Source organism: Dendroctonus ponderosae, unplaced genomic scaffold (assembly GCF_020466585.1).
Source record: "Dendroctonus ponderosae isolate FM_Combo_2020 unplaced genomic scaffold, Dpon_F_20191213v2 Dpon_F_20191213_5, whole genome shotgun sequence".
In the NCBI taxonomy this organism is placed as follows: Eukaryota; Metazoa; Arthropoda; class Insecta; order Coleoptera; family Curculionidae; genus Dendroctonus; species Dendroctonus ponderosae.
Window position 1 is genome coordinate 12,696,551 of NW_026018715.1, and position 11,673 is coordinate 12,708,223.

An 11,673-nucleotide genomic window follows, 5' to 3' on the forward strand; every position below is an offset into this window, starting at 1 on the left:
ATAAATAATTCGTTCTTATTGCGAAATAGGAGCACTATTTATCAATCTGTAATAAAAGACGTGAGGAAATTCTGTCTTTTTTAATGACAAAAATTTTTGAGGCGAAATACCCAAAAGAAGTTTGTAAAAAGTACAAAAATATCCAGTACTTGCATAAAGAATTTTCAACTTTGGAGGGTTTTTGTGCGTTTTTTCATTTTTACATCATCTTTTGAAACCGCTTTCTACGCAACCAGTTGGGAATGATATCAGAATGAAAGTCGTGTTTCATTTGTGGCTTTAATTTGTATTTGTGAGAATTCAACGCACGCATGAAGAATTTTCAAACATTTAGAGAGGTTTTAATTTGTTTATCACCTTGTTCTGAAGCCGGTTTTGCAGCAGTCGGTTCGGTCATGGGAATAAGGATTTCAGCTCTTGATAGCAAAAATATTGTTCTCTAAAAAGCCAATATAATAAAATACTTGACATTTGTGTTGTAGTACCTATAAGAAAAAAACCATGAGCCACCACTGGCGCCACTATTCTTCCGTAAAATGTAGTCACGCAGTTCAACTTTATAACGTTACCTCGGCATTTAACGAAATATTTTGTCACTATGATTATTTGAATTTTACATCCACAAAATTTGCTACATTGAAAATGCAAGTCAAAATGCTAGTTGATGTTGTCGGAACCTGGATATTTACCGTATAGAGTCAAGGATTTTGTTGGTGGAATAAAGTGGACACACTCTTAATGTATGAATAAAAGTATGTTGATAAATGATAAAGAGCAACACAGTACAAAAGTAGATTTTCGAACACGAGAACGATTCTGTATCAGCAGCGATTTGCTCTTCTTGAGCTTTGCTTGACTAAAAAGGTTGCTCTCGCGATGAAAACAAATTATGCTGCCTAAGCAATATGGCGTTGTGGTACACTGTGGTCCATAATATATATGGCTGAACTTATATTGATAATATTAAAAGCATTTTGGTTATAGTCTTATTCTAACAGATTTCATACTTTACTCACTGTATTTATGCATCTATCCAGAGGGTACCGGTATTAATTGCAAAGTAAAAAGCAAAAGGTGCACACAGCGGCCAATAAAATGGCAAAAATTAATTTGTGCACCCAAGAACCGAGCCGATTATTTAAAATTTTTATACACAGTAGTCGCGCAAACAAAACAAAATCGAAACTCTTGCTGCAGTCATGTTAAGTGTGCACCTGCCGTATTCACCTGCTGTACCCACCTAGTACCCCCTACTCCCAGCCAATACGAGCCGTCGGCTCTGTGTGGCGACGTCTATTGGTCGAGGAGAGGCGGATCATTTCGAGCAGGCGACGTGAAGTACTTGTGTGCCAACTGTGTTCTACCCATAATACTTACTGGGTGTCAGTGGGTATGTCTGTTCGAATACCCATCGGCCTTGGATAAAATTTCCGAAAAAAATCACAGTGCCATGGTTTGCATGAATTAAACAGCGACGGTCTTGGTCAGGGACTGTAATTGAACTTATTTATGAATCTGCAGATTTTTTTTATGTCGAACCTTAAACCAATAGATTTCATGCGACGCCTTTTCGCATTCGCACTTTTATTTTCAATGCGAATTGCAAAATTTATCATTTTTTATGGACTTATTTGTCTGATATTTGTTGATTTTAGTTTTTTCGTTCTGTTCAGTTTTTTGCTCGACTGCATACGATGGAAAATGTTATCTATTCATTTAATACTAATTTTACACATTTTTTCAAGGATATCAAACCTTAATTGGATGCTCGTTTTGATGAGTTTCTCATTTTTAAGGCATTTTAATGGTGCATAAATGCCCTATAATGAGCAACAATTTAATCATCGCCGCAAATATCATTCCTAAATAAAGTCAATATTAAATAAATTAACGTCGCGAATCAACCATGGTTTACATACTGGGTTTGCTGTATTTATTAAGTTGCAGCTTTTTTTATTTGTGTTTATATGTAACTTTTAAGCCATGCCCTTTTCAAATTGATACAAGTCCAGTCAAAAATTGTAAATTTTTATTCGCACCATATCTTTCGAAATTAGTCAACGAATAAATTAACTGAAGACTTTTTTGCTACATTCGGACATCGTTCGTGAATGTTCGTCATTCTACATGTTTCAGCTCGTTTTTGAATAGCTTTTTAATAAGAAAAATTAATAAAGCTCTACGGTCGTGTTTGTTTGCGTTCGTTTCGTTCGTTTGCATGCAGTCCCATTCATTATTGCTGCTCACTACATGCTGATTGCTTTTTCGCGATCATTCGGACATTTTTAGCGAGTGTTCGCCAATGTATTTCCACATCATTTAGCTTGTTTTTGAAAAGTTTTTGCGTTCGTTTCCAATCGTGTAAACCCAATAGCAAACATTCCACTAATTATTTAAAAAGTAACTGAAAAGTGAGTCGTATGTCCGTTTCGTTCATTTCCAATGAGTCGCATTCATCCCTTGTTACTCTAGGTTTAGCTGTTCATGGCTTGTTGATGACCATTTGGACATTGTTTGTGACTGTTCGCCATTCAATGTCCACTGTTTTCAATGATTCTTCGATAGATAAGAATCAAAAATGCTTCATTTTTCAAAAAGACCTGCCTTCATTCAGTCAGTTTACCGGGTCTGACAGTTCCTCGTCTGTTGGCTGCTATCAACGTTGTATCATCTGCATATCGCAGATGTGTAATCTATTCAATATGCAACCCCAGTTGAGGTTCCTCTAATTTTCCATTGCATTAGAGCAATTAAGGGCTGAGGAACTCTCGTCTTGGAAAAAACCTTGCAAAAATTGACCTAATTTTTCCATATAAAGTTAATATTGTGCTGTATTTTTATATATTTTGGTCTATTGATTTTCTTTCTTCCATTTTTGCTTTTGCTTTCAAATCGCTCGACCAGATTGAGGAATCTTGTGCGATATGTTTGTTTGGCTTTTGATTATTCTTATCATTAACAACAAAAATTTATATATTTTTTCATGTACACATTCGCTTCCAAATAAAACAACTATCAAAACAATTTATTTATCTCGATTATTGTTGGTTCAAATTTTTTTAATGCAAACAGAAATAAAATGTTTATTTGGTGCCTGCGATTAAAACATAACAAAGCGACCTCTGATTTTAACAAAAATTGCCAAATTACTTTTGCTACTGTGTTTCGTATTTTTTTCAAAAAATTTCGCTGTTGAATGGATTTTTGAAGATCAATTTCTACATGAGCAAGTGTGAAAGCTTGTAATTTGCTTTAAAAATGTGGGTTTAGTAAGTTTATTTTTATGATTATAAAACTGTTTTCAACACTTCAATTTTTTCATCAAAAGTTGAGTCGTTTTCCTTCTGTTCCTACTTAAGGGTTTTTACCACCCCTTTTCAATGGATGAAAGAGCACGCTTTTTTGTCACGCCCACAGCTAGAAGCTCTCAATTAAATGTAGATTTCAAGATCTTCCCCAACATTGAATATTATCAAAGGAACCAAAGGAAAAATTCCGACTTTTTCAGCAACACCCATAGAGAACAATACCTAGTTAATGAATATGCAAGCTGCTAAAACAGTGTATATGGTAATTTGAACCCAAACCAAATCTAGTTAGTCTCGATCTAGAAGATGGTACCCAGCCTAACAATAATTCCAACTCTCCGCCAAACCGCAAGCAACATCTTCCGTTCACTTTTTCATATCGACTCTTCTACATGGTACCTTTAAGGATACACCTGTCAGTTAGCAGTGCACCAGTTTACCCACGTGGTTCTTGGTGGTGGGGCAAATCTGCGGTACCACAGTAGCACCGCTTCGTGCAGGGTCAATGCTAGAGCGGTTCAGTGCCATTCATATGAAGCTCATGGCTACAAACGGGTAGTTCACACTAAGCGGGGTAGAATCAACACGCGGAAAAGCCGGTACCATCGAAATTCGCGGACACTTCCGTTAATTGTTTAGCATTTTTTTCACTTCGGGCGTTTTGGTTGCCACAGACTCTGACATTATCAGCAAGTGATTTACTATTGTTTATTGGGTGCTAGATGAGCCTTAAGACTATGTGATAATGTGATTTAGTTTGTAGCCATTGAACCACAAGCTTTAGATCGTGATAATTGATAGATTTTTTAAGGCGCACTCTTTATGTACAGCAACGAATCGTCTAAATAATGTTGAAAGACTATTGCCAGATAAACTAAGCGAGTACGAGTAGTTTGAATGACAATTGAGTGCCAATCACAATGGAAACCTGCGTTTTGATCCCACAAGAGTTTAGTCTATGCATTAGAAGCCAGGACAAGAGTCCCAATGGAGATCCGGAAGTTTCAGTCTGGAGCAACTCTTCCATTGCCCAGGGTTCGCTCTGTTATCCCTTCCAGGGTACCATCAGGATTGACAAATTGGACGTGTATGGGACTTTGGATGAGGATGATGTAAGTCGAACCAATCGCAAAACTACTAAAAGTCTACTCACTAATTTTATTTTTTTTCCTGTTATTTCTGCGATGGTTTCTTGTATTTAAAAAAATTAGTAAAACAGGTCAATTTTGAATGAAATGTGCTTTTTCTGCTTAACTGACTGGCTATTTTTGCCATTCCGTTCTAGTGAGTTTGAGTATGTTGCAAATTTTTCTGTACTCTAATTGATTATCACGTGTTTTCGTATATATCTTTGTATTTTCATGTTGTTCATGTAGAAACTTTTGAATTGACGAAATGACATCGCACTTCTGAAGCTATGCAGAATATTTAAGATTTCATCATGATTTCAGGAATACGATTTTTTTAAACAATTTTTTTTCAATGGCTAGACAATAATTGTTCTCCACGAACGTGAGTTTACACAAATTTTCGAATGAAATCACGAAAATCAAGTGACAAAAAAGTTTCCAATTGAATCAATGAATAAACTTGTGCAGTTGTTTTTTTGAGATTTTTGAACAGACTTTTCGTTGTAAAAGTTTTGGAACAAAAGTGTTTGTTTTTTATTTCAACGCCTTCATTCATTTTCGAAACGATGCAATTTAACAAAAAAAAATGTTTATGGGCATTATTCTAACCTGTTCTATATATTTTCCAGTTGTTTTACTTAGAACGCTTTTCTCAATTTCTACGTCAATAGAGCACTTGGAAAACATGTTTTCAAATTAAATCAATGCAACATTGGCACTCTCAGGTCACTCTTCTCAAGAAGGCCTTTAGCTAAAAGTACTGTATATTTTTGGTTTTGTATTTGGTTTATTGTCACTAATTTTCAACAATGTCTGTTCAGCTTGCCGGTCGAAAGCTTTTCTCTCCTCTGAAATCTAAAGCAAATAGCGTTTGAATCCAGCAAAAATCAACCCTTGTTGGAACGCCCCTTTCATGATACACACTGCATATATTTTAAATTTTTGTAAGTCACTGCACCAATGCCGATTTAGTGCTTTGCCCAAAAAATTTTCAAATCTATAGTCTTTTTATGTCCTGGTCACTTTGATCAAGCTTCAGCTGCATATATTTTTCTGATTGATTTGTTCCATACAGCTTTCACTGCTTTCAACTTTGTGCCTATTAGTGACCTCTCGCGCTCAGCCACTTTCGATTATAATTAATCATAAATTAAACCAGATACAATATAATGTTGGAAATGCAATGCAAATTTATTCGTTTAGCGTAACTTATAATCTTGACACTACCCACGACGTTTTTCACTTAATCTTTTTTCAATCTATTCAATATGCGTAAATTGCACTAGACCTACAGTAGCTTTATTATCTAATAAACATTAGCAGGCAGCGAGTATGTGCTGTTTAAAAAATGCCCGTATATTGATTAATATTGGCGAAAAAGCTCATTTGAAAAGTGTAATAATCAAATGAAGCACACCTGACAATTCCAAGAACTGCATTTTAATCTAAATTAATTTACTTTAATCGACTAATAATTACTTTGAAACCCAATAAGAATCCGAGAGTGTGAAACACCATTAGTAGCACCTTGCTCACAGCCTATTTGCATATCAAACTTAAATATGCGCTCATTCTTTTGAATAAAATATAGATTATGGTTCTATAACGTTTGATATTCCATAGTTTCTTCAATGCTTCTTGTTTTTTTTTCAATGATATTCTATTGGTCTTAAACTGGTTTACCTGCGATTGCTGCCCATCAACAAATTGAAATTTCATGAAATCAGTGCATCAAGTAGCACTTTATTAATTGGTGTTATTGAGAAATTGGGTCTTATGAACTGATCAAGGTGACAGAGGAGGGACTTGAATATAACACGCAATTGTGCAATTGAACTTGATTTTCGTGGAAATTATACGAATTTTTGCTGATAGTTTCCAATCATGTGTTCAATATATGTGCCTGTCCTCGGTTTATTTGAACTTTTTCACGTTATACAAATGTAGGCTTCAAGAAAATTGCGTTACCAAAAGTTACTGCTCTTATTGAAATGGTAGGTGGAATCGATATTTAATTAGCACACTGCATTGGAGTGTATGCTTTTTCTTTTAAATGATTTGCAAACTGTGATAAATTCTCAAAAACGACTGTTTCATCTAGAATGTGTTGTGCAGCATGAGCGGTTTCTAACGCGCAGAAAACACGATATTAATAATGCAACAATTCACACATCATAGTTCCAGATAATAGAAAACAGCACGCTTAATCCGCTTGCTTATTCATGAACGTAAATATTATTAAAAAGTGAGAGGAGGTTTTTAACTCAAATTATTAATGAAGGCAACAGTGAATATAACGTTCGCATTATTGTTGATTTTTTCCATCAGCCTGCTGAAGAATTCCCAATATTATAAAAGTCAGTTTTCCTTTTTATTTGCGTTGCTAATGATCTAATGTTAAACAGTTGTTTTTCTCGGCTAGTGGCGGAATGAGCTTCAGTAGGTCACTTTTTGCTCCTCTGTAATTTCCAATAGACATTGTGGTGCTGAAAATGGCGAAGGTTGGACTTTTTAGAAGGCTTCGATTAGTCCTCAGCTACAATTAGACAAAAGGTTCTGAGAAATCGCCTCAATGATGACAAGGAAATGCACGGTGCCTAATAACAGCATTGTTATAAGTAGATCCTATTGCAGTTTTGCCGATTTTAGCGCGGTTTTTAATCAATGAAATTGACTGTTATATCCGTCGGGATTCCGGGAGTATTTTCCTTTTTCTGAGCTTCTGAGTGGAAGAAGGCGAATTTTATGTAGCACGAAAATGTGTGAGCAATTCTCAACTCTTTAGCGAGGACATGTCGGCATAGATCTGAAAGACTGTAGGCGATTCCTCCTTCGAATGACCGCCTCGATATTTTGCCCCAGTAAATTTCGATCTCGTTCCGCTTGATCGGTTGGTATCCGAGATTTCATTAATAAAATAGGCGATTTTGCTTCTATGTAGGTTTCGTACACATATGAACATATGGCTTGTGGATAATCTAACTGCTCCAATCGCAATTTCCAGAAGACGCCTGAATTGCAATAGTTCCAAGGAAACTGATCTTGAATTTTCGATGAAACTTTTGAGCAAAGTGAATTCGGTTTGATGATTCTAAATATAAAAAAATCCTAACTGAATAACGCTGATGAGCCAACCGTATTCTTGAGATTTTAAACGACGAAATCTATACCTTAACCCACGTGAAAAGTCACACGCTTCATGGAATTGAAGATGATCCAAATTGACGGTCACCGCACAAAACTCTGAAAGATATTGACGTGATGGAAAGAAATGCGATAGACCAACATAGTTCAATATACTGGGCCTATCGCGATACAACAGAAAGACATTTTCAGCTTAGAAACAAGTTGCGTTATTTTGTATGAAACTTTCAATAGGAAGGCGCAAACCGGTAATAATTCGCTGATTTTTTCAATATTTTGAAGAAATTGTACTTTTGGAAATGACTGCTGCCTGCTGCATTTTATTTCCTTCAGGTCTTTTTTTATTTTGCGGGATATTTGGAAAATTATATGTTTATTGGAATCTGTACGGAGGGTTTAAATCGTTGTAAATAGATGTGCAATGTTTTTTGGAATGAAGATTTTTGTGGAGTACGAAGTTTTAAATTCAACTGGGCATGATCAAGATGGCCAAAATTAATCGGTTAAACCAGTCAATCAAAACATTCAAACTGGTGACTTTTTCGGGTTTTCAGGCTTTTAATTAAAAAATAGTTCATATACCGAGGAAACTTTAATCCTCGTTTAAAATGTCTATTGAGAAACATCTTGAATGTATTTCCAAAAAATACTCTTTAGAATTCAGACCTCAATGATCTCTGGGCCCATTCAAAGCCCAAATTTTATCCTCTACACGACTAATTTAATCCCATTCCAGTTTACCGATTGCAAAAGTTTAACGATTTACTCCACCGTGCGCATACTATGGTAACTCTACATATCACCGATTTTTTTTTCGAAAAGCGCTTGAATATGAGCCCGCAGCAGGCGATAAAGCAGCCGTAATACCGGTAAATGCGAAATAGTTTACTTAAAATGGAAATATGAACTGTTAAGGAAGTCTTCGCACCATTATGCTTGGGACGTTTGCTTAGTTATGGATTTTATTGTGGTAGTTTTACCTGCACGAATATGCTGGCTGTTAAATTATTAGAAGATGGGGCTCGTCCATTCGGATACAACAGAACAGGAGAAAACCGAACACTTTCTCGTTACATAAACATGTTTGATTATGTGGAAATGTTCATCAATGTGTGGGTTCGAATGATGACTAGTAAAATATGGATTCAATCAATCTGGAGCAACGTGAAAACATCCTACTGTGCACAGAAACATTAATATTCAGTCGAGAAGTAATTTACAAATTCTGAAACGAATGTGGCGATGCAATCAGCAAACGTATAACTCAACGTTCAGTGTTTCCGAGTTAATTTTCACTCGCATTTCGAAAGGAGATAAGGAAAATTGAAACGAGAGCTCGCGGAAAAATCGAAACGAAGATTAAGTGAAAGTGAGCAGATGGGTTTGGAGGATACGCGCTGCTAATTACGGAAACTTAAAAAAAGGTGGAAATGGAGCAAGCTGGTGCAATCAAGCGGCTATTTGAAAACTCCTAAAAAATCGACAAGGCCACTTGGTAGGTAGGAATTGGTATTTAGATCTCAGCAATGCCTACAGTGATACTCAATAATGGTTGTTATTACTGCAGATTGCGCTGATTGCATGTGGCAACCGATCAAATCAATGTGACTGATCTGATTAAAAATGCTGGTTGAACTCGGTAGTCAAGAGACTAGAGCTGATCTAGAGACCAACTGCTCATTAGCGCTTAACAGCCGATTGAGCACGAAGCATCCCGGATGCCCGTGTCTTCATCGCAAGATCTTCAAACCAAGGAAGATTACCATGCATCATGTAGCACGCTTAGGTCATTATTGGACGAAGAAGTGAAAATTAGCAATGGTTTGCATCTGCAATCCTGATTCTTTAACAATTTCCTCAGAAAACCAGAACTCTTAGTTATATCACCAAAGCCATAAATTATAGGTAATGCAGTGGCTGTTGTTATTACGGATTAATCCGGTATTAACATTCCTAAAACCACAATTAATAGGCAAAAGTAGCAGCCATGTTAAAACCCATTTACTTGAAAGTCGTGCAGGTCCGACAACAAAAGGTCTAGGAACACTTTAAGTTCAAACCGAGAAAAACTGGAAAAATCGAAACGTTTGATAATACAAATGAGGCACTAACTGCTTTTCTTGCCCAGTCAGATTACGGACATTTTCGTGATAAATGAGACGTAATTGATGGAAATTTATCTTGCGCACAAGTAAATGGCTGAAATACTTTCCGAGAAGTGAGTCGGTAAATTCTGTAAGACATTTGCCAGTTTCTTGAAGAGCGCTAATAGTTTTATACATGCCCACACACACATGGTTGGTTCGGAAAAATTCATAATTTCTTTAAACATGCGGAACACTGCGTGAAAATATTAAAGAAACCGATGATGAAATGGCCGATTATTGTACAATCATTTCACACAAACCGTTTTTTAATGCGATTTTTATACGTGCAGGTGCAGGGCAAGGTTTGCCTAAATACTATTCCTGATAAATTCATTACGGTTATTGATGGCAATTTATCATGCATTCGATAAATTCCACAAACAAAATACTGTTCAGCGTTTTTCAAGTGTTGCTTGCCTTTTCTTTCGTTCTTTGATCTTGATCTTTTCTTCATGATTTTTAACTTAAACAACCCCAACTTCTGCGCATTATTTCGCTCTTGTATCTAAAATCCGCGGTTTGCTAAATATTACTCCGTCTTCTCTAAACGCATTTTATTACAAAGATGCCAAAACCCTACATGTTTCGAGTAAATGAACTTTCTGATTTTATTTTTTCAGGAGTTGTTTGCCAAATTTGTATGGAAGCAAATACATGGCTGACACTCACTTACTCCATAGCTGAAGCGGTTGCAAAAGCTAATATTTATTAGTAGGCGATAAATAAAAAACCAGTTTACATAAAATATTAAAAGCAAAGCCCTAAACTCAATAAATCCTCAACATGCAGCCTTCACCATCACTAGATTGCTTTTGCCATTGAATTAATCTACTAGGTTTTGCACTTGAAGTTAAGTAACCGATTTCTAGGTGACATTCTTGCTTTCTTTGCATTATATCAAGCGAATAGACTTATCTAAACGGGCAATGTAATTAAATTTTAATTAATTTGATTTTTAAAACATGCCGATCCTGGTTTTTTCCTCTAACAAAAAATCGGCATTACTTGTTCTACCTTCACTTCAGAAGAGAACGTTCGGACGAGTGAAATTCTTTCACATTGCATCTAAGTAGCGCGTGCTTCAGCATCTTGTAGTTTGTTGCAGAACTGTTTTAGTTTTTTTCCTCTATAATTAAGAGATATTAAGGTGTGGTGCCTGTCTAGTAATTATGTTATGGTTGTCGTCTTTGGTTTATGCTCGATGGACCGTGCTAGTAATATGCAAATGGTTTGTTCTAGGAGAAGTTTGATGGTATCTTTTGTATTAAAAGCTGTCACTTTGAGCTCGAAAACTACTGATAAGAACTTTTACATTCATTCAGTGTGCCAAGTTCTCAGACCCGCTCGATCCGCGTAGTTCCTCATCAAGAAGATTTATTGGTAATCGCCGCGAAAAATCCAATTCTTCAGCATTGTTCCCAGTTGTTATTTTCAATGTCATATCAAATGCAGCAAATCAGCTCATCATTCAAACCGTTTGATCAATTCCAAGAAACTGCCATTATATCCACGTGAATGGCGATTTGCGGTTTTTTTCATTTGCTTTTTATATCCCCGGTAGCGATCCCCATTCGGTTAGAAGTTTTTTCGCGGCATTATGTACATTAACTGGTAATAAAGATGGTGATGATAATATAATTATACCGTAAAATGCAACAATACGCGGCGCGAAAGACGCATTCCAAGCGCCAAGTGTGTAATTTCGCTCTTTCACCTTCAACATTTCAAAAACATTTTATTTGCGTTATATCTACTAGATAATGTAGCTGGCGCTGTATTAGGGAGATTCTAAGACTTGATAGATCAGGCAATTTCAGAAGTTGCATCAGAATGATCATTATTTGATACTGAGGTGGTTTTCGCCCTCCTTGGAGCCAAAGATGCGGAAGTTTTTATAAAAACTGCACAAAAAATCTGGTTCTGATCCGCATGGTAAACATTGGT

At 36.1% G+C, this 11,673-nt stretch overlaps 1 protein-coding gene across 1 annotated transcript in view; it reads left to right on the forward strand.

The window, feature by feature from the left end:
* The first annotated feature begins 3,774 nt into the window (after positions 1-3,774).
* LOC109545607 (zinc finger protein 79) overlaps positions 3,775-11,673 on the forward strand; it is a 76,668-nt gene continuing 68,769 nt past the window's right edge. The window contains exon 1 of the mRNA XM_019916392.2: positions 3,775-4,420. Within this exon, the coding sequence (XP_019771951.1) occupies positions 4,229-4,420 (192 nt within the window). The 5' untranslated portion in view covers positions 3,775-4,228. The remainder of the gene's footprint in view (positions 4,421-11,673) is intronic.